General features: G+C 34.4%; 1 protein-coding gene across 5 annotated transcripts in view; it reads right to left on the minus strand.

Annotated features, from left to right (window-relative positions):
• Positions 1-1391: 1391 nt before the first annotated feature.
• Positions 1392-27926, minus strand: part of Nup133 (nuclear pore complex protein Nup133) — a 337303-nt gene continuing 310768 nt past the window's right edge. For 4 of the 5 annotated variants that reach the window (XM_069816495.1, XM_069816494.1, XM_069816496.1 and 1 more), the window contains 3 exons: positions 14335-14456; positions 5058-5219; positions 1392-1772 (listed from right to left, as the gene is read on the minus strand). In XM_069816495.1, coding sequence (XP_069672596.1) covers positions 5074-5219; positions 14335-14456 — 268 coding nt within the window. In that variant the 3' untranslated portion in view covers positions 1392-1772; positions 5058-5073. The remainder of the gene's footprint in view (positions 1773-5057; positions 5220-14334; positions 14457-27926) is intronic. The other variant, XM_069816497.1, reaches the window with a different exon arrangement.

Genomic DNA, 27926 nt, shown 5'->3' on the forward strand with positions numbered 1-27926 from the left:
CAGAATCCCTATGGTTCACTGATATTCTTTGGCTGATGTCACTGTGATTAAATGTATATATTAATTAAAAGTGTTAACTACCCCTTACATGCGCGTTGAATCAAGGACTTGGCCTGAGCCAGTGTTGTGCATCTGGCAGCCTGCATAGTATGCACACACCCATATGACACATCCGATCTGCTGAGTAATTTAATTCTGTAATAAATTCATCCTCTAATTTCGTAGTGTTATGTAACAGACATGAGGAAATTACATGATATTTTTTTCTAGAGTTTTAAAGCATCAGGTGAAGTTAAAATATTTTATAAAAACAAAATGCATTAATAATGCTTCACATTACATTTTAAATTTGAGCAAGAAAATTTTAGAATAAGTGCTTACTTTTAGTTTCAAATTGACATGTGCAACAATTCTCGAGGTTATATAAAGAGTTGCGTGCGAAATTTTGAAAACATTGATAAATAATCAAATGATACAAAACTATGTTTTTCTCTGGCAAACAAAACTATACATATGACTGTGATGTACCGAAGTACATATATTTCTGTAATTCTCCATTACCATATGGTGAAGAAAGGGTAGAATGGAGAAAATTCTCTCCAGCACTGGGATTCGAACCCGGGTTTTCAGCTCTATGAGCTGACGCTTTATCCACTAAGTCACACCGGATTCAAATTCTGATGCCGAATTGAATCCATCTCAGTTTTAGTTCTACCTCTCTGTTCCCTTTTGATGACCTACCCTCATGTACTGTGTCACAGAATATGTAACAGCGATACAATGTCCAACTCTATGTACAGAGGTGCACTCATTACAAGTGACTAAGTGGCCGGGATCCAACAGAACATGGCACTGTCTTGAATCACGAAGTGATTACTTACGCTTATCTTATTACTATGATGTACCGAAGTACATATGATATTCCGTGCAGGAATTCTGCATTACCATATGGTGAAGAATGGGTAGAACGGAGAAAATTCTCTCTGGCACCAGGATTCGAACACTTTATCACTAAGCCACACCGGATTCAAATTCTGATGCCAGATTGAATTGATCTCAGTTTTAGTTCTAGCTCTCTGTTCCCCTTTACATGCATTATATTTTATCCATTAGAATACACTAATAGACTTTTTAAAAAATCGAAGATCCTGAGGTAAATTATCACCTGATTTCATTCGATTTGACGTGGAATGACCCCCTTGAGGGTAATTATGATGTTATAATAATATAAATTTAGGAATAAAGGTACACCCAGAAAACTCTAGTTTTCTTTTTTTCTTAAACTGTACTAATAGTTCCATTTTAAAATAGTATTGTATACATATGTAATTATATAATATATTTTCTTGATATAACCCTTTATTAAAACAGAAAATAAATGTGATACCAACTGTTTTTGTTTTGTTTATTGTAGTGTGGAGTGAGACAATGAATATCTTCAATTCAATACAATTCAGATAAATAGAAAACATATGCAGCAAACAGAGTCACATTCACATAATACACAGTTTAAATTTGTAACACAATAATTCTGTTTCAAGGTGAAGTCCAGATGACCTCTTAGCACATACAATAAAAAAAAAAAAAAAAAAAAAAAAAAAAAAAAAAATTCAATGGTGTACAAAAAAATGGATATCAGTAATATTTCAATTCTCACTGCACTTGTCATGTACCAAAATACAGTATTTCGTTCTTCCATCATGTGCAACCTTCAGCAAGAATCTTGTTTCCTCATCATTCGTTGTAGAATATGCAAACATAATACTTGAACACTGCAACAAGAGTTCACATTAAAATACTTAGGCATGGAAATAACAATTAGGGATTATCATATAGTTCAAAGACACTGTCTGTTGGATGACAGTTCCTCTGTTACAATTTTCGAAATACACATCAGAATCAGTACGGTAATATTTTCACTATGATAGTAGGGCCTAACTAGCGCATGAAAGTTCTTGTATTTACAATCCCTCTTCCCAGACTTTATAATTTAGACTGATAAATTAATTTGGATTTAGGAAAAATAAAGGCACAGAAAATGCAACATTTAGTTTAATTGACAAAATTCTGGAGGCAGTTAATAAAAAATTACAAGTTGGAGGGATTTTCTGTGATTTATCCAAAGCATTTGGCTGTATAAATCATAAAATGCTGCTGGATAAATTAGATTATTATGGAATTAAAGGTGTTGCACACCAATGGTTTTACTCATATCTCATAGATAGGAAACAGAAAGTTGAAATCAATACAACTATGAAATCTGCATCGACATGGGGAACTATTAATAATGGAATTCCTCAAGGATCAATATTAGGTTCCCTACTTTTTCTAGTGTTTATAAATGATCTTGCCCCCCCTAATAAGAGATGTAGGTAATCCCATATTATTTGCAGATGACACAAGTATAGTAATTACAGCCAATAACTCCAACACATTCCAATCTTCAACAGAGGAAATTCTCTTCAAAATATGTGACTGGTTCTCAGCCAATAAATTAGTAATAAATTCTAACAAAACTAACATAATTCAATTTAAATCCTGTCCAAATTCAACGTCGCAAATTTCTAGCGCAATAATTAATAATAAATCCCTATTAGAAACAACAACAACAACAACCAAATTTCTTAGCTTAAAAATCGATAATGTGTTAAATTGGAAAAATCATATTAAAGAAATTACCCCCAAACTAAATTCAGCTTGTTTTGCTATTAGATCTTTGCAAAGGATAGTAAATATCAATACCTTAAAAACAATATACTTTGCATACTTCCACTTGGTAATGAGTTTTGGAATAACATTCTGGGGAAATTCCACAGATAGTAACAATATATTTCTATTACAAAAAAGAGTAGTTAGAATAATAGTAGGTGCCAAATCTAGGGAATCGTGTAGGACTATTTTAAAAAAACTACAAATAATGCCCATGGCTTGTCAGTATATCTTTTCATTAATAATCTTCCTCGTATGTAATCGTGAAAACTTTGTAACTAATTCAACAGTTCATAGCATAAATACACGTCAAAAAAATGACTTTCATACTCCATCGGCAAGTCTATTGTGCTATCAAAAAAGAGTGCGTTATATGGCAGTAAAAATTTTTAATAGCCTCCCTATCGATATAAAATATGAAACTCAAAACATAAAATTATTTACGGCCAAATTAAAGAAGTACCTAATTTCTCACGCCTTCTATTCTGTAGGTGAATTCATGACATTTAATAACACTTCATGAAATTGATACTAAAACTATGTGTTGTACTAGTAGACTATATTGTAAATCTCGTCTGTATATATTTCATCTAGACTGTGACTATAAATTAAGATTTTATAATAGTATTAAGTTTTTTGGCTTGTTTCATATTCTAGTTGTAAGCATGTATGAATACCATGGAATGTTAATAAATACAATACAATACAATATAATCTATACCAATTATCAATGTTTCAGTTCATTACTGCGTATTTTCTCATTTTTTTTTATAAATGTACCACATTGCCATTATGTTAATGTCTGTACAGACGTATAGAATATTATAGGATATTGTTTCCTTCATATTATCAATCTTAATCATTTTTACAATCACGTGAACAAAAATAAGCAGGAAACAGAAGAGGGAATGGAATATCTGAATCCTGTGATGATTACGAAACCAACATGCATGAAGTGTAAGAGTCATTACTGTTTTCTACTAGTGTAAGTAGACTGGTTGAAGCTCTCCAAAGTAATTAAATCCTTGAATACTTACATACATGGAGACATTCTAGAAGACAAATCCTCCTATCATACAAATACGTACCTCTGTCTCTGTCTCTTCCCCCCCTCCCCACCTTTTGATTAGTTTTGCCAGAGACTTATCATCTTCTATTGGTAGGTTGGTCAAGATTTCCAAATTAACCAAAATAATTCCTGTATACCAACAGATGTGAAATATTTGGAGTAGTCTGAAAGACAAATTCTACAAAAATACCTCCCTCTGTCCTCTTTTCCTATGCTTCACTTCTCCCTCTTGAGTTGAATCTGAGACTTGCGAATGTTTTCTATTGGTATATAGTCACAAACTGAAGTGAAAAATTCGAGACATTTTTGTAAAGCAAATCCTTCCATCATACACCTTCTTCCTTCTCTGTGTGGAACAGTTTATTTCGATACAACTCAATAACAAAATTAATAGGAAAGTTTTTCACTTGCGAATGTTTTCTATTGGTATATAGTCACAAACTGAAGTGAAAAATTCGAGACATTTTTGTAAAGCAAATCCTTCCATCATACACCTTCTTCCTTCTCTGTGTGGAACAGTTTATTTCGATACAACTCAATAACAAAATTAATAGGAAAGTTTTTCACAATATAAAATCATTTTCAGGGACAAGAGACACTTCGAAATATTGATCATGAGTTACAAATCATTTCTTACTTTAGATATCAGAAGTACTTTTGCTTCAACTTCTACAGAATAAATGTATATTTATATTCACTTGGCATTCATGTTTTCACAGAAAACGCTATTTTGTTGCTTTATTAATGCATTTATTATATTGGTATTTATTTCTTTATTAATTTATTTATTTTTCATCAATCTACATATTTACATATTTATTTATTTCAAGGTTATAAAAGTATATGTTTAACTAAAGAATGGTAAAGGTTAATTTATGAACATATATGTGCTTGAAATGTATTGTAATATTATTTTTATTAAACATTTAGCATTAAAATGTGTTACTGGTTAGATCACATTTGTAAGTTAGTGATAATTGTGTAGTTTATGAATTACGAGTATATTACTCCTTGAACTTTAAATGACTCCGTGTCACAAAATTTCACAATACACACCACTGATGAGGTGTGTTTCGATTCGAGAGTTGAACTATGAACTAACATGCGCACTCAGGTCTGGTTTGTGTACTTTATAATATTCTATTTTATATTGACAGCCTTACTGTTCACTTCTGAACTCAAATCCAGTCCACAATTTTATATTCATAGTCTCCTCTTCTGGAAACAGTTAACTTTGAATTTTAATTTTTAATAGTTAATTGTCTATAGAAATAATTACCATTCTTGCTGTAGATCTATTGATCAGTGTGTAATGTTCTGTGTACGTGCTCATATCCAACTTTCAAAAGATACTGAAAACTGCTATGATCTTTTAAGCTTCCCAGTTCTTGAGCTTCCAACATTCTCTCTAGTGATGGCAATATATCATCAGGACTACTACCTGTGTATACAAGAAATATTTAATATCAGGTGGCATTAGGATTCAGATTTAATAATTATGATGTATAAGTAGTAAAACTATGTACAGTTTCCCCAAAAAGGAATGAGACGATGAAATATTCTAAGTCCCAGATATAGAAGATAATGCGTAATTCAGTTATTTAAATTCAATCAATTTGGTTTGTCATTGAAGCTAGTTCCGAAACTTACTTGAAAAACTGCAAAAAAATGTAAATGCGTTGTAAGAATAAATATATATAAAAATCGTGCAGCAACATCAATATTTGGGCCTTCATTGTGAGATCGACATGCCCTGCAGAAAAGAGACCTTCCATCTCGTCTCAACTCAGTCGGCTAAAGCTTCTTCTTATCATGTGAAAGGAAGCAGGTTCGGGCCCTATACTTGCGAACTGTTTTTTTTTTCCTTAATAACGTTAAAACTGAGTTTTACAGAGTCCTGGGATTAAGTGCCCCATCACAAGCACAATGAGACTTGTTTTTGATAAGTGTTAATGATGACAGTCAATACAAGATTAAAAATTATATTATGAAAAATTAATGAATACATTAATTATCCAAAATATATATTAAAAATGACACTGTGACATATTTTAACAAATAATTATTATAACTCAATTTAGAACTTAAAATGTCATTGTAAATAGGGTAATTTTTCTAATAATAATGAAATTTAGAATGTTTTTAACAAGCATTAAGGAACTGATTTTAAAAAGCTGAATACTAATCTAGTCTTTCAGGTGAAGCTCCCTGTAAAGCAGATTTGAATAATTTCAAGGGAAAAATTGTTCCGGGGCCGGGTATCGATCCCGGGACCTCTGGTTGAACGTATCAGCGCTCTGCCAACTGAGCTACCCGGGAACTCCACCCGACACCGTCTCAACTTTTCCCTTTATATCCACACAACTCGCGTGGGCTGACGAAACGCCAGAGACCCACATCGAGTGCACACAATCTCTGTGTGACTCAGAATTGTGGTTTTCTGTTAACGTACACAGTGACGTATATATTATGCAAATCTAGTCTTTCAGGTGAAGCTCCCTGTAAAGCAGATTTGAATAATTTCAAGGGAAAAATTGTTCCGGGGCTGGGTGTTGGGTGGAGTTCCCAGGTAACTCAGTTGGCAGAGAGCTGGTATGTTCAACCAGAGGTCCCGGGATTGATACCCGGCCCCAGAATAATTTTTCCCTTGAAATTATTCAAATCTGCTTTACAGGGAGCTTCACCTGAAAGACTAGATTTGCATAATATATACGTCACTGTGTACATTAACAGAAAACCACAATTCTAAGTCACACAGAGATTGTGTGCACTCGATGTGGGTCTCTGGCATTTCGTCAGCCCACGCGAGTTGTGTGGATATAAAGGGAAAAGTTGAGACGGTGTCGGGTGGAGTTCCCGGGTAGCTCAGTTGGCAGAGTGCTGGTACGTTCAACCAGAGGTCCCGGGATCGATACCCGGCCCTGGAACAATTTTTCCCTTGAAATTATTCAGCTGAATACTAATCTATAAGCCACCAAGATGAGTGGCAACACAAATGTTTATCCAGCTGTTTAGTCTCACTGCAGACAGATGCCTTTCCAAAATACTGAAAAACAATGCTACATCACGACAAGGATCATGAGAGCAATCATGAAAGGGACCATGACAAAAACAATGGTATTTGTCATGGTCCATGTCATGATCCCTGTCTTACGTCATATCTTGGTCACTGTCATGATTCTTGTTGTGAGACTTATCGTGATCCTTCTTGTTGAGCTCATTGTGGTGCTTACCATGATCTTCATCGTGGTCCCTGTCTTTGTTATGGTTCTTATCGCGATTTTTGTTGTCTTTATTGTAGTCCTTTATCATGGTACTTTTTGAGTCATGGTCCTTATCCTGGATTTGGTCCTAGTCGTGATTCTTATCACAGTGCTTGTCGTGGACTATATTGTGATCCTTATTGTGACACTTGTTGTCTGTGCAATGGTCCTTCTTATGTTTTTATGGTCCTTACAGTGGTCATGACTCACATCATGTTCCTTATTGTGCTGCCTGTCGTGGCCAATGCCTTGAATCTAATTATGCTTCCAGCCATTGTCCTTGTCTTTGTTGTGCTCATAGTCATAGTTCTTATCGTTGTTCTTTTGTTGTCCATGTCATTGACATCATGATCCTTGTCGTAGTGGTTGTCATTCCTTGTCTTTGTTATCTTCATGGTCCTTGTTGTCTTTGTCATGCTCCTTATCGTGATCTTTGATGTCTTTCTCGTTGCCCTTATCTCATACCGTATTTTAATGGTCCTTATAGTTCTCATTGTCTTTGTCATGTACCTTATTGTGGTATTATTGTCCTTCTCATGGTCCTTGTGACCTTTGTTCTTATCATGTCCTCATCATAGTCCTTGTAATCTTTATCATGGTCCATGTCGTAATTCTTGTTGAGCTGCTTTTCATGACATGGCATCTTTTTCTTTACAGCCTTTGCAATGCCCGTAAATATATAAGTCCTGAATAGGAGCTGCTGTAGAGCTTTTACGTCATTTTTTTTAATTTTGAGAGCATTTTTTTAAATATTACGTTGATTTTTTTTAGTAATTTAAGGGGTTAGTCCATATAGGTCAGTTTCTATCTGATGCTTTTCCAATTCACTGCGGGCTAAAGCAGAGAGATGCACTATCACCTTTACTTTTTAACTTTGCTTTAGAATATGCCATTAGGAAAGTTCAGGATAACAGGCAGGGTTTGGAATTGAACGGGTTACATCAGCTTCTTGTCTATGCGGATGACGTGAATATGTTAGGAGAAAATCCACAAACGATTAGGGAAAACACGGGAATTTTACTGGAAGCAAGTAAAGCGATCGGTTTGGAAGTAAATCCCGAAAAGACAAAGTATATGATTGTGTCTCGTGACCAAAATATTGTACGAAATGGAAATATAAAAATTGGAGATTTATCCTTCGAAGGGGTGGAAAAATTCAAATATCTTGGAGCAAGAGTAACAAATATAAATGACACTCAGGAGGAAATTAAACGCAGAATAAATATGGGAAACGCGTGTTATTATTCGGTTGAGAAGCTTTTATCATCTATTCTGCTGTCAAAAAATCTGAAAGTTAGAATTTATAAAACAGTTATATTACCGGTTGTTCTGTATGGTTGTGAAACTTGGACTCTCACTCTGAGAGAGGAACATAGGTTAAGAGTGTTTGAGAATAAGGTGCTTAGGAAAATATTTGGGGCTAAGCGGGATGAAGTTAAAGGAGAATGGAGAAAGTTACACAAAGGAGAACTGCAGGCATTGTATTCTTCACCTGACATAATTAGGAACATTAAATCCAGACGTTTGAGATGGGCAGAGCATGTAGCACGTATGGGCGAATCCAGAAATGCATATAGAGTGTTAGTTGGGAGACCGGAGGGAAAAAGACCTTTGGGGAGGCCGAGACGTAGATGGGAGGATAATATTAAAATGGATTTGAGGGAGGTGGGCTATGATGATAGAGACTGGATTAATCTTGCACAGGATAGGGACCGATGGCGGGCTTATGTGAGGGCGGCAATGAACCTTCGGGTTCCTTAAAAGCCATTTGTAAGTAAGTAAGGGGTTAGATACAGCTTACAGCAATAAAATTTTTGGAAATATTTAACTTTTTTTTTTCCCCTCCATTACGGTATCTTGTACAATAATGAAATGTGTAAAACACTGTCCTTCTGTTATATGAAAAAAATATTTATATATATTTTTTTCAAAATTCATACTGGTGGTAGTTCACTGTGCAGTGATGAAGCGTTTCCCTCATAACTCATAAATTTGTTAACTTTTTCATGTTCTCTTTCTTTTATTTTTATTGCTGAAACTCATGTTTACAATATCATGCTCTTTCAACTACATTCCTTAATAAATAATATATTTTTTTTTGTGTTAGAAGAAAATACTGATATTTTACCACTTTTTAAATGAATTAATTTTTGTCAGGCAATCTATCAAAGGTAGAGAAGTGATTTTGTATCATACTGTAGATGTGACATGCATAAATACACACAAAACGTTTCATTACAGAATGTTGAATAATTTTTTAGTTATGTGGGAAATGCTTCATTACTGCACAAAGAACTGAATTTTGAAGGGGGGGGGGAAGTAAACAATCTTTTTTTAAATCGTAAAAATATTTTTTCATATAGCAGAAGGACAGTTTTTTGCAGATACTAATTTTCATTATTGTACAAGATACAGTAATGGAGGAAAAAAAATGTTGAATATTTCCAAAATTTTACTGCTGTAAGCTGTACCTAACCACTTAAGCTAAAGACTTCAATAACAACTAAAATTTCCCAATATAGAAAAACTCGCAAAATTAGTACTGCAACTACCTCATTCAAATGCGGAATCTGAAAGAATGTTTTCGATAGTAAATGATGTCAAAAGGATGAGAAATAGAATGGGAGATAAAGCTCTCGACTGAGTTGTTGTAAGCTCTATCTTCCAAACAAAGGAACTGAACTGCAGCTCTTTTGAAGTCACCAACCACCATTTTAGTCTCCGCCATTTGGGATACATTGCTAGATATGGAGGAGGTTTGGTGACTGATATTTTTATCTTTCTCTTTTATTGCAGTTAAACATTTAATTACAGTCGCTCCGGCAGTTGATATTGGATACACGTCAACATATATACCTTATTTTATTTCAAGGAGTGCAGTTCGGTGGCTTATTTGAACACCGAACTGCACTCCTTGAAATAAAATAAGGTATACTATATATGCCTAACTTGGAGTCAGGCCACAAAGGGAAACAACAAGGAAGAAGGTTCGATCCGGTGCTGTGGATTGAATTCGGCATAGCTCAGTGGTCAGAGTACTTGGTATGTAGAACCAAGAATCCGGGTTCAATCCCCGGCGCCGGAGGGAATTTTTCTCCTAAAAATATTAAGTGTCAATATTACAGATACATTCTGTAGGACAAATTAATATATCTATAATATTCTCTCAGCTAGCAGTGCATAATAACTGCGGATTCCCGGCCAACAAGTCACTCAGCTGAGTGCGCTCCTAGCATAATGGCAGTTGACAATGGATACACGTCAACATATATATGCCTAATTTGGAGTCAGGCCACAAAGGGAAACATCGAAGGAAGAAGGTTCGATCCGGTGCTGTGGATTGAATTCGGTGTAGCTCAGTGGTCAGAGCACTTGGTACATAGAACCAAGGACCTGGGTTCGATCCCCGGCACCGGAGCGAATTTTTCTCCTAAAAATATTAAGTGTCAATATTACAGATAAATTCTGTAGGACAAATTAGTATATCTATAATATCCTTGTTGTCTTTGTCATGGTCATTGTCGCCTTGGTGCTTCTCGTGACCCTTACCATGGTATTTGTCGTGAGCCATGTCGTGTACTTTATAGCGGTTCTTGTCTTTGTAGTCTTCCTTATCATGATCCTTGTTTTCTTTGTCGTAGTTCTTAACATGGGCGTTTTTGTCATTTTAATGGTTCTTATAGTTCTTCTTATCTCGTCATAGTCCTTATCATTATATTTAGTCTTGGTCCTTATCATAGTCTTGGTTCTTATTTTGGTCCTTATTGTATTCTTAGTTCTTATCACTATCTTTATCATGGTATTTTCTTCGTCCTTGTCGTGATCCTTATCACAGTCCATGTCATAGTCCTTACTGTGATCTTTATTGTGGTCCATGTCGTGATCGTTATCCTGGTCCTTGTAATACATACCGTGGTCCTTAATGTGATCTTTATCCTGGTGCTTGTTGTAGTCCATGTAGTGGTCTTTGTTGTTTTCCTTGTTCTTGTTGTCTTTATCGTGTTCATTATAGTGGTCCTTGTTGTCTTTCTTATAGTTCTGATTCTTATAGTGATCCTTATTGAGGTCATTGTCATTGTCCTTGTAGTGGTCCATGTCGTGATATTTATGGTGATCACTGCCATTGTCCTTGTAGTGATCCTTATTATGGTGTTTGTCGTGGTCCATGTCATGATCCTTGTCTTCGTCATAGTTCTTATAATAATAGTAGTTGCTGTTGTCTTTGTCATGGTCCCTATCGTGGTTCTTGTTGTCTTTCTCATAGTCCAGCAACGGCGAGCTGACACTCAATGAGTGCATAAAGTATTTCCCCTCCATTATCCCTTCTACCACTCTCTCAAACTCATCCTGCTAGGCACATTGTTTACATAACATTACATAGTTTTGAGCAATCAGTGATGTACTTATTATGTTACGTAAGGAGTATGGCCACAGCCAAAGAGAAAACATTCTTTCCATAAGGAATGGGAATTAGATTATTTTTATGTTCAACAAAATGGAAAAGCGTTTTGTTTGATACGTTGTGTATCAATTCACTTTTTAACATCAGATGACACTTCAACACGAAGCATGGAAAAAGTATAATTTCAGGTATTATTTATGAAATGTCATTTTTGTAGAATTATTGTAACTCTAATAAAATAAACATGTAATAAATTACGAATTAACTTATCAGTTAATATTTAGCTGTGTCAAATGATAAATTTAACGATTAGTGTAATGTAATTCTATATGACTTTGTAGCAACACAAGAATTTATCTATTATAGGGGATAAGAGAAAATAGTCGTTAGAAAGTCTAAAAAGGCAAAACACTGAAAAAAATTACACTAGATAGTGAACAAATTATAGCACAAAAATTGGTTTGTGCCAACTACCGCATTTCAAAATATATTGCGGATAGAATGAAACCATTTGCAATTTGGGAGAATGTTAAAGACTGTTTAGTTTTAGCTGCAGAAGATGTTTGCCCTAACATAATCGACAATTCAAGTGCTTCAGTCTGTCACCTCACACAGCTGTGGGCAGAATAATGGTACTTAGTTCTGATGTAGAGGCACAATTAATGAATAAAATACAAACTAAGAAGTGGTACTCCTTGGCACTAGATGAAAGTACAGATAATAATGGCTCAATTAGCCATAGTTAATGACATTAACTTTTCAGATGATAATGCTATGCCACTGATGCAGACTGTGACTGTACTGAAGTCGAACGGCTGGCCATTCATTGACTTAGTGTTGTGTACACGAACAAAAAGTGGATTGAGGTTGCCACTGTGTTTCCCCTTCAGTATGAGCTCCTGACCCATGTCATTGTCCATATCATGGTCCTGGTTCTTGTCGTGATCCTTATCATAGTTCTTGTCTTTATCCTTTTCGTGACCCTTCTTATCTTTCTCGTGGTCTTTGTCATTGCTCTACATTTATCATATCATAACAACATTGTTTTTTTCCCCTAAGATAAGTGACTTTTTGTTACATGGTTCCTTTCATACTTTCATAAAAGATAAAAGATAATGGGATGTAATGAGGGACCTGTACCAGAAATGGACAGATAACTAATACCATTTTGACTGGTGTGTACTTTGGAATAGGGTGAAAGTACTCATGCACTGCCAGATGTCTTCCTGCATGGTTATGTCGTTATCATGTGAGCCGTGCTATAGATCTTAGACTTTCGCATCACCAAGAGTCGTCTCATTCCTTTTTTGGGGAACAGTACATGACCTAATTCTTTGATAGTCAGATTTATGCAGTGGTAATCTACAACTACCCTTAATTTCAAGTTCTGAGAATACAATTCATACAAACAAAAGGAGTAGGTAATATTTTCCTTACTTTTTAAATACAATGCAAGTTTACAATTTATTTTCTTTTTATTGCAGCCATCATTTTTACGTTGTCTTGTAATAATTTCTGTTCTACTTCATTATTGTTGATATAGAGTATGTGGATTTTATATGAGCATTTCAATTTTTTTACTTAAATATTTCCAAGTCTATATACAAACATATATGCATAAGTACATACATACAAACAAGAATTTAAAGAGTTAACAACTGAATCATTTTCAGGCCTAGCTATATGAAACCAACAATTAAGATAATGAAATAAAGTAAGTATGTGTGTATGCATGTTAATTTGTATTTCGAATGCATATGAGGACCAACCCAAGAAAACACAATTTTTTCAAAATTCGGAATCACAAAACAAGTCATACCAGTACCATGTTTCGTATTTTAACACCAGTGATCATAATATTGTGAATCATGCAGCCAGGTCTAGGTTTAGGGAACACTGTTGTGTTGAGTGGTTAGATCCAATATGGCGATAATAAGACAATGCATTAACGGTGATATGCAGGAAGCAAGAGCTGGAGTACACCGGAAAAGCCTCTTCCAACATTTTATTTAACACTACGAATGTCACTTCAGTATAGCCAGCAATTATATCGAGAATATCCATGTGAATATAAATGATCGAAAAATGCATGAATGTTGGACAAGATTTTCTGAAAATGACTGCTAGAAAGAAAAATGGCATGTAAAAGTAGAAATGTCTTGCTTCTACTACACCACATTTCCTCTTGACAATCAAAAACTGTCACTGAAACATGTCTACTGCTGTATCTACTACCCAACACCACAGTCACACACAGCCTTTGAATGAAGGAATCAGAGCTTGCTTCAAATGCACATACTGGAAATGGCTAGTGAGATTCCTTTCGAGATGAATTTTAAGAAATATTCCATTTTCGAAATTTATTAAAAAATTGAATATAATGGATGTACGTACCAGTATTTAAGATTCTACCAGTGAAAGTGTACAATGCTGATGAATATGTTGTGAAAGCCTTTGATGTAACTTAGGTTATCTTTTCCAAGAACTACAACAGCAGTTTGAAACAGAGGTCGACTGATTTTTATTTTAAATTTTAGTGATTTGGAAACTGAGTGACGTGACAAGTTATGTCATTTAAAATTCACTTACATTTTTTCCTCCTTCCCACCCTCCCAGTAAGCCTTTCTATCATTGGTCTTATAGACTTTCAGGCAGGCTTTCCTCTCGCCCACCTTCGTCTACTGCAGATAATTATTAATTGCGTAATTCGAAGTGTGTTTTATTTTTGGTCCCAAGACTTCAAATTAAAGAGTTTTTACTGTATATAGCGTATACATAGTTCAAATGTTAACTCTCTAAATTCTTGTAATATTCAAAGTAACATTATATATTATAAAGTTCCAGTTTTCGATTCACTATAGTTAACATACTAAGCAACTTAAAATTCTTACCCATGAAAGCCATTAGTTCTGCAAGTCTGAAGAACACCATGCCTTGGATTACTTCAAGAGGAGAATTAGAATCTGTATCAGTCCATGTGTCTCGTAAAACAGCTTGGCACCAAATTTTATGCCTGCAAAAAGAGAGAGAATACTACAAACTTTTCACTGATTTGTCTTATACTTTTCAAGTCATTTGAGCTATACCTTTTATTGTTTAACAACCTCTGAAATTTAAACAATTCATAAAGCAAAAATGTTATATCGAAATCCTAACTCTATTTATACAAACTGAACAGAGAACTTTCCAGCAAGAACACTCCAACCTATCTCTTGTAAAATCATGCATTATGTAGTCCATATTCTCGTAACACAGGCACAAAAAATCCGTGCATTACTAGTTACTAGGTACATACTTTCACATTACACACTTTACAAAGTAACTGATAAATGCAGCTATTTTTATGTAACTTTGCACCAAATGAATTGTACACAACCACTGTCTAACACATCAATAGCCAAATACTGGCTCAGGAGCTACAACTGGCTCAACGTCTTCGAATGTCACTGCATGACAAAGGTAGCTGAGAAAATATGTCCTAAATATGTAAACAAGTTCCAAAAAAATAAAACTGTCAAGAGACACTGTAGCACAATCAGAAGTAACTATAGCAAACATCACCCAAATTCTGAAGTCCTTAAGACTTCCAATAATGTAGAAGACATAGAGGAGTTAATTTAAATGCAGAAGAGTGGTTCAAGTTTAAGATTCTCCTGCATGTTGATCGAATTAATATCAGTTAAACAAAATTTGCTTTGTCTGAAATCTACTTGCAGTTCAATTATGTTACCTTTTATTTTATATTTGAAAAATATTTCCTGTGCTTATTTGCTTCAATACAATACCTATACAGAATAAAGATATTTATGCGCCAGTTGTGCTCATAGATATGACAGTCAGTCACTGGACTACGTAGATGTATGTTTACTTCCCTTCCCCATTATCCAACCTACCAGGCTCCTTTATATCATGCGTGAAATATCAAAGGCTGGCTTGGCACTGGGCCACAACTGCTAACACATAATTCTTCGCAAATTCACAAGCCTCACTTCATTTAAATGGTTATGCCAAAATGACCATTTGCATTCCAACAAAATATTTCCAAAACTATCTTTGCAGTTGATCTTTTTGAACAATATTATTGGAAAGACTTACAGTATAGTAGAATTAACATTACTTTAGACTTCTGACAGTGTGCGAGCTGCATTGTTTACAGTCACTAACCACTTGGGTTGTCATGGCAACCAAGATTAACCTTGGAAGTATCCAATCAATGTTTGATGCTCCCTGCTTTCTTTGTCCAAGCTTGCAGGCAATTGTGCCACATTATCGAACATATATCGCACTTGACTGACTGACTGACTGACTGACTGACTCCTAGCAGTAGCAGCAAGTTGCCATGACAGCAGACTCGTAAGCCACGAGGCTAGCAAGCTGTCACAAGTTGAAAGAAACATTAATTCCACTATAACTGAACAATTTAGTGTGCTCTCAAATAACAAGATAAAACTTTGGTCCTTGAGATTGAGTAGTTCAGGGATAATATTTTAGATCCATTATTGTTTCTAGTTTATATTAATGATTTAGTCTTCTCAACCATAAATAACGTAGATCTGCAAAATTAAGGTCCATAAAAACTTAAAAAGTATGTTAAATTCACTGTTCTTTAGAGTGTTGAATCCAAAACTGAGCTCAGTTTTTCTCTCTAATGTATCATTTTCCCAAATTCTTGGTTTGAAGTTTTAGCTGAGTGAATGTAGCATTATTGAACATAATGTTTCTGTGATGTTTCTTAATCATAAATTCACCACAAATATAACAAAATTTCTGAGGAGTTCACACAACCAAGGCTAGTCATGTTTCATAACTCACTGCAATATGAAGTTAGTGGTTCGAGATTCTAGACTTTGTTTGCAATGACCACTAAAAAGTTACGAACAATCGCCATTAAGAGCACTGTTGTATGAATGCTGTAAACTGTCAGATCCCCATTTTGTATATTAATACTATCAACGAGCAATGAGGCAAGTAAGATGTGAGTAACTGCAAGCCTGCTTACATAGCGAAGTGCAGTATTATACTCAAGTAGTGTTGAAGTGAACATTAAATGAGGTGAAGGAACTGCCTAGAATGGATGCCACAAGCCTAAGAGAGAGCATCGACGAAATTAATAGAAAATTAGAACATCTACAAAAGGAGAATAATATGTTAAAAAAGGAGGTGAAATACTTAGAAGACGAGAAAAGGAGGAACAATCTATTCTTCTTTGGTATTGAGGAACAGGAAAAAGAATAATCTTGGGACATGTATGAAGTATTAGTGACTGTGTGCTGGGAATGGTTAGGAATTGATATTGAAAATGGACAAGTGAAGAAAGTGTACATGATGTGCAAGGGCAATAATAGGCCCATTTTGGTCAGACTGGTAAACCTGATGATCAAGAAGAAGAATATGGACAGTAAGAAAGTATTAAATGACTCGAATATTAGTATAGAGGCAGATTTTGAATACAAGGTGAGGTATAGAGAAAGGTGTTAGTGTCTTTTATGAAAACAACTACGAATAATGAACATTATGCAAGATTAGTAAAGATAAAATTAATGGTGAACTATTCAATGTTGAATTTTGTTTGGAAAGCATGAATGTGAAAATGATGAGAATTTAAATGAAAGAGAAAGGGCAGAAATTAAGGAGAAAGTAAGATTTAATGAAAAGAAAGGGTGAAGATGCAAGAATACATGAGATTGCAATGGAAGGATGTCGGCAGAAATCAGCAATTTCAGTAAATTTCAATCAGGCGACAATGAATTCAAGAGGAATAAAAGAGAGGTGGTTGGAAGGAGCAAAGCAGAAAAGTGCGAATTAGAGACCTGGATGTGATCAATAATGACGTCGTCCCAAGTCACAAGTGAGAGGATGCAGAAAAGTAGAGGTAGTAGTAGTAATAGTAGTTTTATTTTGCCTGGCAGAGTTAAGGCCATAAGGCCTTCTCTTCCACTCAACCAGATTTCAATAATATACATGAAATACAAAATTATGTGATAGATTACAAAACAACACAAAAGAAGATACCTTAGAGATTACATAAAATCTAGTAGAAAATTACAAATAGTCAAGATCAGTTACATAATATAAGGAGAATATGTTGTTGTTGTTTTCTAATGCCAGGCGTTTGACAATAAAGTCATTTGACCTCTTGCACTCCAATATTTTTCAAAGATATTATCATGACCAGCCAATGAAGCACAGATTTTGAGGTGTTCCGAATCCATTTCTTGGTTTGAGTTGCACAATGGGCAGTTAGGGGACTGATATATTCCAATTCTATGCAAGTGTTTAGCCAAACAATCATGGCCTGTTGCCAATCTAAATGCAGCTACAGACGATTTTCGTGGTAAATCGGGAATTAACTGTGGATTTTGATGCAGAGAGTTCCATTTTTTCCCTTGGGATTGTGTTATCAAATTTTGTTTGTTGAAGTCTAAGTATGTAGATTTAATAAATCTCTTCACAGAGTAATAAGTAGATTTAGTAACAGGTCTGTAAGTAGCAGTGCTGCCCTTCTTTGCTAAAGCATCAGCATTCTCGTTTCCCAGGATTCCACAATGGGATGGTATCCATTGGAATACAATTCTTTTATTGAGTGATATTAATTGAGAGAGCATTTTAGTTATTTCTGCTGTTTGAGATGAAGGTGTGTGTTTAGAGACGATTGATGGAATAGCTGCTTTGGAGTCTGACAATATAACTGCATTCCTAAATTTATTGATGTGGCATAGAAGATTCCTGAGACATTCACTTATTGCAATGATTTCACCATCAAAACTTGTTGTTCCACATCCAAGTGATCTATAAAGTGAGAAGAGACAGCACGTAACACCTGCACCGGCACCTTGTTCTCTGGAGATCAAGGATCCGTCGGTGTATAAATGAAGCCAGTTTTGTGGAGGGTACCTAATATTAATTGTCTCTAAAGACAATTGTTTCAGTATTTCAGTGTTTACTTCTGATTTCAGTATTTCTTCTGTTAAATTTAGATTATATTCTATATTTAATAGAGTTAAAGGGTTTGGTTTAATTTGTAAGTTTTCTTTTAAATTCGGGATATTGATTTTCTGTTTTAATTCTTGAACAATGGATATGAAACTTTTTTGAGTTTTCAATCTACAGAGAGGACTGTATGAATGCCAATTGTTTCCTGGTAATCTGATAAGTTTTTCATATTGAATCAGTGCTTTTTCTTCTATTGTCATTTTGATACTGTTAATATTAGTGAGGAATCTCATAGAATCTATTGGAGTTGTTTTGATTCCACCAGTAATGAGTCTGAGAGCTTGGTTTTGAACATATTCTATTTCGTTTATGAAAGGTGAAGTAATTAAAATTTCTCCGCAGTATGTCAGCACTGGCTGTATAAACATTTTGTATGTAGTGTTCAAAGTATTCCTAGAGCATCCCCATTTCTTTCCTGCTAGTCTTTTTAGAAGGGAGAATCTTTTACGAGCTTTTTCAGAAATGTATTTCAAATGATTGCTCCATGTTAACTTACTATCGAAAATAACTCCAAGATATTTGGATTCATAAGTCTTAGGAATGTGTTGGCCATTGTATTGGATATTGAATTCTCTTTCTTTTTTACCGAGTGAAAATATTTGGTAGTTACTTTTGCTTAAATTGATTGTCATCAAATTTGATGTATTCCATTCATGAAATTGATTTAGAGCTTTAAGAGCAGAATTTTGAATTTTGTCTCTATGTCTGTAAGATCTGGAAGTCCACAAAACTATATCATCTGCAAATAGTGCTGTTTTCATGTTTGATTCCTCTAATAGGGAGGGTAAGTCATTTATATAAATATTGAATAAAGTTGTGCTGAGGACAGCACCCTGAGGTAGACCTCGATATGTTTGTCTGTAACTAGAAAGTGAATTATTGAATTTAGTGGCAATGAATCTTTGACTAAGGAATTCTGATATCCATCTGAACATATTGCTGGAGATACCTAATTTCTGGAGTTTTAGTAATAATTTATTTCTCCAAACAGAGTCATATGCTAACTGAAAGTCAATAAATATTGCCAAGGTATCTTCTTTCTTGTTAAAACTGTCTTTTATTTCTTGGCCGAGGCGTATGACTTGTTCATTGGTAGAGTGTAGTTGTCGAAAGCCGGCTTGTCTTGGTGATAAAAGATTTTGGGATTCTAAATACCAAGTTAATCTGTTGGAGATCATGGACTCCATGGTTTTTGCTATCATGCTTAATAGTGCTATTGGTCGATAACTATTAACATCATGAGCAGGTTTCCCTTTTTTGTGAATTGGTACAATGATTGCTTTTTTCCAAGCTGCAGGAATTGAGGTGTTCCTGCAGCTTGGAGAATATAAAATAAAGTAGAAAATTACATATAATCAAAATCAAGTAGCAGAGTCTCCCATGACGGTAGCTGTGGAGACCTTGAAGTTGACAGTCAGAAGAGGAATAAGAATGATGAATCAACGAAATAAGATAGTGGGGAAAGAGGAAGGGCTGAGAAAAGAATGGAAAGTATAGAGAATGTTGATCGAGTAAGTAGTGTGAAACGAGGGGGCATTAGAGAAAAAACAGTATATAATCTGAGAAAATGTTGTATTAGCGGGGGTAAAAAATAGCAGGAATATCTATATAGTGAGAAGCCAGAGTTGAATAGATACACTTTCTCAAGTTTACGAAATTGTTGTTTATAAATGCAGTTAACTCTTAAGATTAAAGTTCTAAACCAAGTTAAGCCAGTGTTCCTGTGGAATGAGAGATAATGTGATTATGTTCAGTTTTTTCCTGCAACAAGTCTACAGAGGTATAGGTCTTCTATATTAAATGAGTTTAAAAATGAAATTAATTTATTAGTTATATAGTTAAGAGAAAGGATGGAGTGAAGCTGAATGTGATTCTAAGAGTATGAATAAAATTGTTACGTGTAGAGGAGAATAAGAGAAGAGTAGTAAGATGGTGTTATAAATTAGAAGGAGTGATAAGTGAAAGTAAAGGGACATGAAAGACAATAAAAAAAACATGCACTTAGGTCACGATTCATCAATGTATAAAGTTTGTATATAAATAGTGTAAGTGAGGGACTGCTGGCCCAAACACAGAAATATGAAGGGCCAGCATGACTGAATATGTTGAGAGAAATATATCATATATTAATACTATACAAACATTAATTTCAATTTTGTGAAAAACCTGTATGTGATGTGGCAATTTTAAGTGTATTTTCTGTTTTAGCAGACAAACCTATATAATTTATCCCATGTAATTTTATTTGCAAATGATAAAAGTGTGATTATCTCCAGTAAACAATATGAACAGAGTATATAAAACTCTTGCTCGACCAGTTCTCACATATGGAAACGAAGCCTGGACCATCAGAAAGGCTGACAAAAGGAGACTTACAACAGCCGAAATGTGATTTATGAGAAGAACTGCTGGTTACTGCCTCCTTGACCATAAAATAAATGAGGACATTCTTAAAAAATTAAAAGCAGATTCAAGTACCCAATACACAGAACAATGCAGACTGAACTGGAAAAAACATGTTGCCAGGATGCCCTCCAACTGCTTGCCAAAAATGATCATACACTATACTCAAAGAAGCCGAAGAAACTTGGGAAGACCTAAAAAGTGCTGGATGGAGACCGCAAAAGACCCCCTAGGTCTAATACACAAAATGGTTATGATGATGAAACAATATGATCAATTTATAAAAATATCTAATAGTGTTACATTGAATGAATGATTCAATGTAGACAATATAGCACTTAATATTGACGAAACTAGTCTTAATCCAATTTAATACATATATAATAGTGTTCAGTTTTTCTACAGATTAAATTAGCTTAAATGTAACTATCTCAAAGAATCTATAAGCATAAAATTTCTTGACTTGGAAAATGGATAATCACTTGAACTGGAAAAAAAGCACAAAATAAATTACTCCCAAACTGAGCTCTGCCTTTTATGCCTCGAGATCCATATTTTCTATTGGGAATACAAACACTCTTAAAATGTTTCATACAGAGGATCCTCACACTGTAAGCTCAGTTGAACTTCCTTCACACTGTAAGCTCAGCTGAATTTTCTGTTATACTAGGGCAGCATTTCTCAAACTTTTCTGAAGTGGGGACCACTTTTTTTAAGTCAGAATAGTTCCACGGACCACCTTACTCTTGTTCCCTTCGAAAACAAATTTATCATTTTCTTAGCATATTTTAATATCAATATACTTATATTTTAATGTAGAAATAATTAATTAAATTAATTTAATTCAATTAATTTTATATTAGTATTAACTAATTAAGATAATGTTAATAGAAGAAAATTTCTTATATCGTCATCTGCAAAGAGAGAAATACAAAAAATTAATGCAAAACCATGCCCGATTTTGAACAAGTAAAGATGCAATTTTGCATGCTTTATTATTGGTGTATAACATACAGTACATGACCATTTCAATGTGCAAACTATTAAGAAAGTCATAAATACGTGAAACGTTTCGGTACTTTGGTCCTGTTATGAATTCGGGTAGTCCCTACCTGGGTTAGAGGCATGGCGCCAGATGTACTCGGAGAAGATAGCAGGAAACACCATGTTCATAGTGCTTTAAATCCCTCTTTTTTTTTTTTTTTGTTGAGAGTAGAATGGGAAGTCGATAGACAGGTAGGGTAAATAAATTTCATAAAATGTCAGTACTGGGAGAAAAAGTGAAAGGTGATTGCCATGTGTCATTTACAAACTCTGAGATTTTCAGCTATAGTGTGATATGCATTTCGTTTGAATTTTATTTTTTCTTCTGTCTTCTTTGAAGGACCACAAAGGCAGACCTCGAGGACCACAGGTGGTCCGCGGACCATAGTTTGAGAAATGCTGTACTAGGGTGACCAGACATCCCTTATTTCCCTAAAGTGTTCCAATGTCCCAACAAAATATATACAGGACACATATTGTCCCATGTATCCTGTTTTTCGTGAACAATCCTATATTTTTTAAATACGATGTTTTAAAATAACGTTTAACACAGCCAAGTGGAATAACTGTGATCAAACCCATAGAGTACAGAAAATCTGTACTCTTTGACCAAACAAAACCACACAAGACATGAATGTTGAAGTTATTTGGTTGACAGTATGTCATGCTTTCATATGACGCAGTGCAGTGTCACTGTTTGTCAGTTCCGATATCTTTGCTTTTCTCTGATGCTCCAGCTAGCTTGCCTCACGTAGAAGTATGGTTAGTATTACTTGAAGTGAAATATTGCAATTTTCCATTAGAAATTGCCAAAAAGAAAGTGTGTTTCTACAGACGTCCTTAAAGCTGAGTTTCCATGTTTGCTGTTAAATAATAGTAAGAAATTATTTTGGACGTTGTGTAAAAGTATTTTCTCATTGACCATGGTGGCCGGTCTGGTGTTGTGCAGCACATTAATGTGAAGAATATAAGCTCGCTGTTTCAAGCAAAAGTTTGTCTCAAAGTATGTCTTTTATTACTAAATGGGAGAGCAGTACCCTTATAAATGATGAAGGAAAACATATTGCTGCTGAGGAAAGTTACTTGCTTTCCATACGGTGAAACATAACCATTTCTTTAGATCAATGGACTGCACTGCTGCGATCCTTAGGACGTTGTTTAAAAAGAAATTTACGTGTGAATCAATAATAGTGAATGTGTTGGCTCCATATGCAATGCGTAAAATCTGTGAGGAACTGGGGGGGAGGGGGGAACATGGTGTAGGCTATGCAGTTCACAGTGCATAATGGGGTACAGATCAGTACTGATATTTTCCCTATAGACGTTGAAACCATTGTGAACAAAATTTTCCAGTATTTCCACATCTATACCATTCGTGTTGAAAAATTGAAAGAATTTTGTCAGTTTGTTAAAGCAGAATATAAACAGATGTTTGGTAGCATAAAAAGTAGGTGGCTTTCCTTGGAACCGGCTGCGAATAGAATCATAGATATTTATGAGGGACTAAAATCTTATTTTTTGTCTCAAGACTAATGCCCTACAATCTTGAAATCTTTCTTTATGGATCCTAAGTCACTGCTTTGACTATTTTATTTCGAGCCAATTGAAAGTATTTTCAACAACAAAAAAAAACTGTCAAGATATGTCATCAAATGAAGTTTTAGAGAAGCTAGAAATATTATTAAGAAAAACGAAATCGAGAAAGGAGGAACACTTTCAAACTACGAAAATTCAGTCTCTGACAATTATGTTGCAAGAGTATAAGTTTTTTTAAAGTTTCTCTATCATGTTTTTTATCATTTGAGGCGTTAGAGCTAAAGTGGATCAAGTCACAAATTTTCATAAATTGAGTTTAATTCATTTTTTGATTACAGTATCTGAAGTTGAATCTTGTCCGAGCAGTAATGGATCAAGTCTTAATTTCGAGCAATCGCCGGTAGGTGACACCGGTCACTTTTGGCTCAGATTATTTGTTCACGATGTTCTGAGCTATAGTGGATCAAGTCACCAAAGCAATGCATCAATTAACATCACAATTGTTTATATTTTATAAATCTAGAATATGAGAATGGTGCAATAAAATTATTGCTAGTGAAATTAGATAATCCTATTATCTCAAAACTACGTCTTATGGACTTCAACCACTTTAGTTCTGAACGTCTCATTTGTTGCAAATTAATATTTGCTAATACATATTATTAAAGAAAATATGAACGTTTTCGCCTATACGACATCATCAGATATTCAAATGTTATAACAATATCTGAAATGCAAGTCCAATATAATATTCACAGTAATAAACATAACAATAAATTAAAATAATTAAGTTAAAATCATGAGTTAAATTTAATAAGAGTCTAATATCGTTGTAAGAAATGTGTTCAATTTGACTGATCTTATATAGGGTTTTGCTAACTTGCCGAAAATGTAATATATAAAATAAAAATATAAAATACATAGAACTCATGTTACATATTTTGTGTGTGTTGAATGTATGTATATGTATGTATTTATTCACACTGCAAATGGATATATACTGTACCTGGTGGCAGTGGTAACTAATTACACTCAATAATGATAATTAATAATAAACACAACTAATAAAAACAATAATTAATAATAATAATAATAATAATAATAATAATAATAATAATAATAATAAAATAATAACAAGGAGCATCCTAAATTAAATGAAGCATGGTCACTTAAAGTAACATTTAAAGTAAATCTAATTTGTATCTTAACCCTAAGTTCGAACTATGACCCACGAGTGTGGCAGGTTCATACCTCCACAAGTACCTTTCGGCACTACACTTATTTCACTGTCAGCTCGCTCACTGCACTGATTCTACCTGATTTCACTAACACTTCTAACCATTTCACTGTTCAAATACTTTGCTCAGCCACTTCACTGACACCAACACACTTCACTAACACAATAGACTTCACTGACACTACACACTTCACTGACACAACACACTTTCTCATTGATAGAAGTTCAAATAACAAGATATCAATTACACCCTTTAAATAGTGTGTATAATATGTTGTTGTTTTCTAATGCCAGGCGTTTGACAATAAAGTCATTTGACCTCTTGCACTCCAATATTTTTCAATATTATCATGGTCAGTCACGGAAGCACAGAGTTTGAGGTGTTCCGAATCCATTTCTTGGTTTGAATTGCACAATGGGCAGTTAGGGGACTGATATATTCCAATTCTATGCAAGTGTTTGGCCAAACAATCATGGCCTGTTGCCAATCTAAATGCAGCTACAGACAATTTTCGTGTCAATTGGGAATTAACTGTGGATTATGATGCAGAGAGTTCCATTTTTTCCCTTGGGATTGTGTTATCAAATTTTGTTTGTTGAAGTCTAAGTATGTAGATTTAATAAATCTTTTCACAGAGTAATACGTAGATTTAGTAACAGGTCTGTAAGTAGCAGTGCTGCCCTTCTTTGCTAAAGCATCAGCATTCTCGTTTCCCAGGATTCCACAATGGGATGGTATCCATTGGAATACAATTCTTTTATTGAGTGATATTAATTGAGAGAGCATTTTAGTTATTTCTGCTGTTTGAGATGAAGGTATGTGTTTAGAGACTATTGATAGAATAGCTGCTTTGGAGTCTGACAATATAACTGCATTCTTAAATTTATTGATGTGGCATAGAAGATTCCTAAGACTTTCACTTATTGCAGTGATTTCTCCATCAAAACTTGTTGTTCCATATCCAAGAAATCTATAAAGTGAGAAGAGACACCACGTAAGTGGTGAAGGCACCCGGCGTTGGCCGATTGTCCTTTACTGCTTCTTTTTTAAAATTGAATTGGTTGTTAGACTTTTCGGAAATCTCAGAAACTCAACTATAGACAACCAAAATGAATTGTCTTTAATAAGCTTTACGTGAATTAATGAACTTCTTAGCCAAATGCCTGAAAGGATTAACTCAATGAAAAAAAAAAACTGCAGATCAGGCAACGAAAGAAAACATTTCATCACGTGCCTTACCTTCAAATAAATGTTTTTTTAATTTGTATGTATATATATGTGTTTATTTATTTATTTATTATGGCGTAGTTAAGGCTTCAGGCCTTCTCTTCCACATCACCAGAAATACAAACAAAATAATAAAAAAAAAAATCAAACTATAAGTAAAACCAAACGAACATATGTATAGGTTACAGTCCCACAAACTTTAAATGAATTAATATTGTCTTGAAGTTCAGTAAAACAAAAACATTTATAGGCCCACTTAGCATTTTATCAATGTTCTACAGATCTTACATTTATCTCTGTCGATCAGTGACTGTTAAATTTGAAATGGCTTATCTTAGTCATGGGAGTCAACGTATTAAAAAGCACTACAACCTTTCTGTCGTCTCCCTTCCTCCCCGCAAATGTGACGTCGTACAGAGGCAAAGATTATATAATTATAAGATTTGTATATTGATCTGAAGCTGTGCATTTCACGTAATTTCATGTCTGTGTGTGCTTTCACACAGATAGCTGACGATAAACAGGGAATACCCTTGTTTCCAGTCTGAACCTGTTGAGGTGTCATCGAGAGCCAAGCTCTCTATCAATTATACCAAAGAATCACTATATTATATGTATATAATATTATAATTTAATTTATATTGGAAGATCTTTTACCCCTTGACCACTATACACCTATTTTTTAATGTGACCTGAGAAACTATATCTCACAAATTCAGAACATATTATATTAACTCTTACGTTAAACACAGAATACACATACAATATAAACTTGCAAGAAGTCATTTTTTAACATAAGGACTAATATTCTGAGAAACGTACACCGGTTTTTTAGAAATTATGAGACTGTTATTTCCAAAATGCTTAATATACTACATTGGCAACGTGATTATACAGTTAGAATTTCGCAGTAACACATTTTGGGACAAGAACAACAATATTTTGAGAGACGTATATTTTAGCATTAATACAGTGTTATTGTCGGTCGACTTACATACATTCATATACTACATTAGCAATATGACAAAAGTATCATTGATTTCCTTTTTGATGTGTGTAATTTTTTTCCCTACTTCTTTGTATAAAATATAGTTAAGAATGTGAAAAACACGGAGTTTTTAAGTTAATATATGCAATTTTGAGCGACTGTCCTTGAGCTTAATTTTAATATGGCCATTACAATTAATGCTAGTCGCACTAAAATTGCTGTTACTTAAAATGTTAATGGGTATCACAGGAATGCGTGGGATAAAAACATATTCTCCATTCGTTTTATTAGTTAATATTGTCACTTCTATTACTACGTTTTGAATGAGTTTTTTCACACCAATTCTTGTTCCATTGCATAATTTTGGTGGGTCAATATTTCGCAATAGTATTATTAGTAATTCACTATTAAATATTAAATTATATGGTAGCAATCCTTGTGAATTCAAGAATTCAGTTGGATAAAACACTGTCTACTCACACCTACAACTGCATCGAGAAATTCATAATATGGTCCCGGACTGCGTAAAGATACTTAGTGCATGAATTATCTAGTTTTAGCCTTCATGATGTGTATCAACAATGTCATTTAATTTCATGTTATAATTTCCATGGCCCCGTGAGAGTCGATGTTGAATATAACAGACAATAATAAATAACAAATGACTATGAAGAAGTCCACGGAACCGACGACAATGGCAGTAACAGACGAATTGACATAATCGCAATTAGCAAATCCCTGTCTCAGGGTATGATAATCGACCCCACCATCAGGTTTGAAACGTACAAAGGACAACCCGAAGACGTACATGAGGAGAAACGAGCAATCTACGTTCCAACCATCCCGTATTATAAAGATAAATACCAACTTCAAGATATCAGTGTTACAGGATTGATGTTTGGAGCAAGAGGAACGTTACCCAATTTCTCTTCTAAATTCTGTAAGACCCTAGGACTGCACAAATCTTTTCTGAATGAACTGGCCCTCCTCATAATTAGAGAGTCAGTCAAACTTCTACGGAACCACCTACATGGACTCTAATTCAGTGTATGGA

The sequence above is a fragment of the Periplaneta americana genome, chromosome 17, assembly GCF_040183065.1.
Source record: "Periplaneta americana isolate PAMFEO1 chromosome 17, P.americana_PAMFEO1_priV1, whole genome shotgun sequence".
NCBI lineage: Eukaryota > Metazoa > Arthropoda > Insecta > Blattodea > Blattidae > Periplaneta > Periplaneta americana.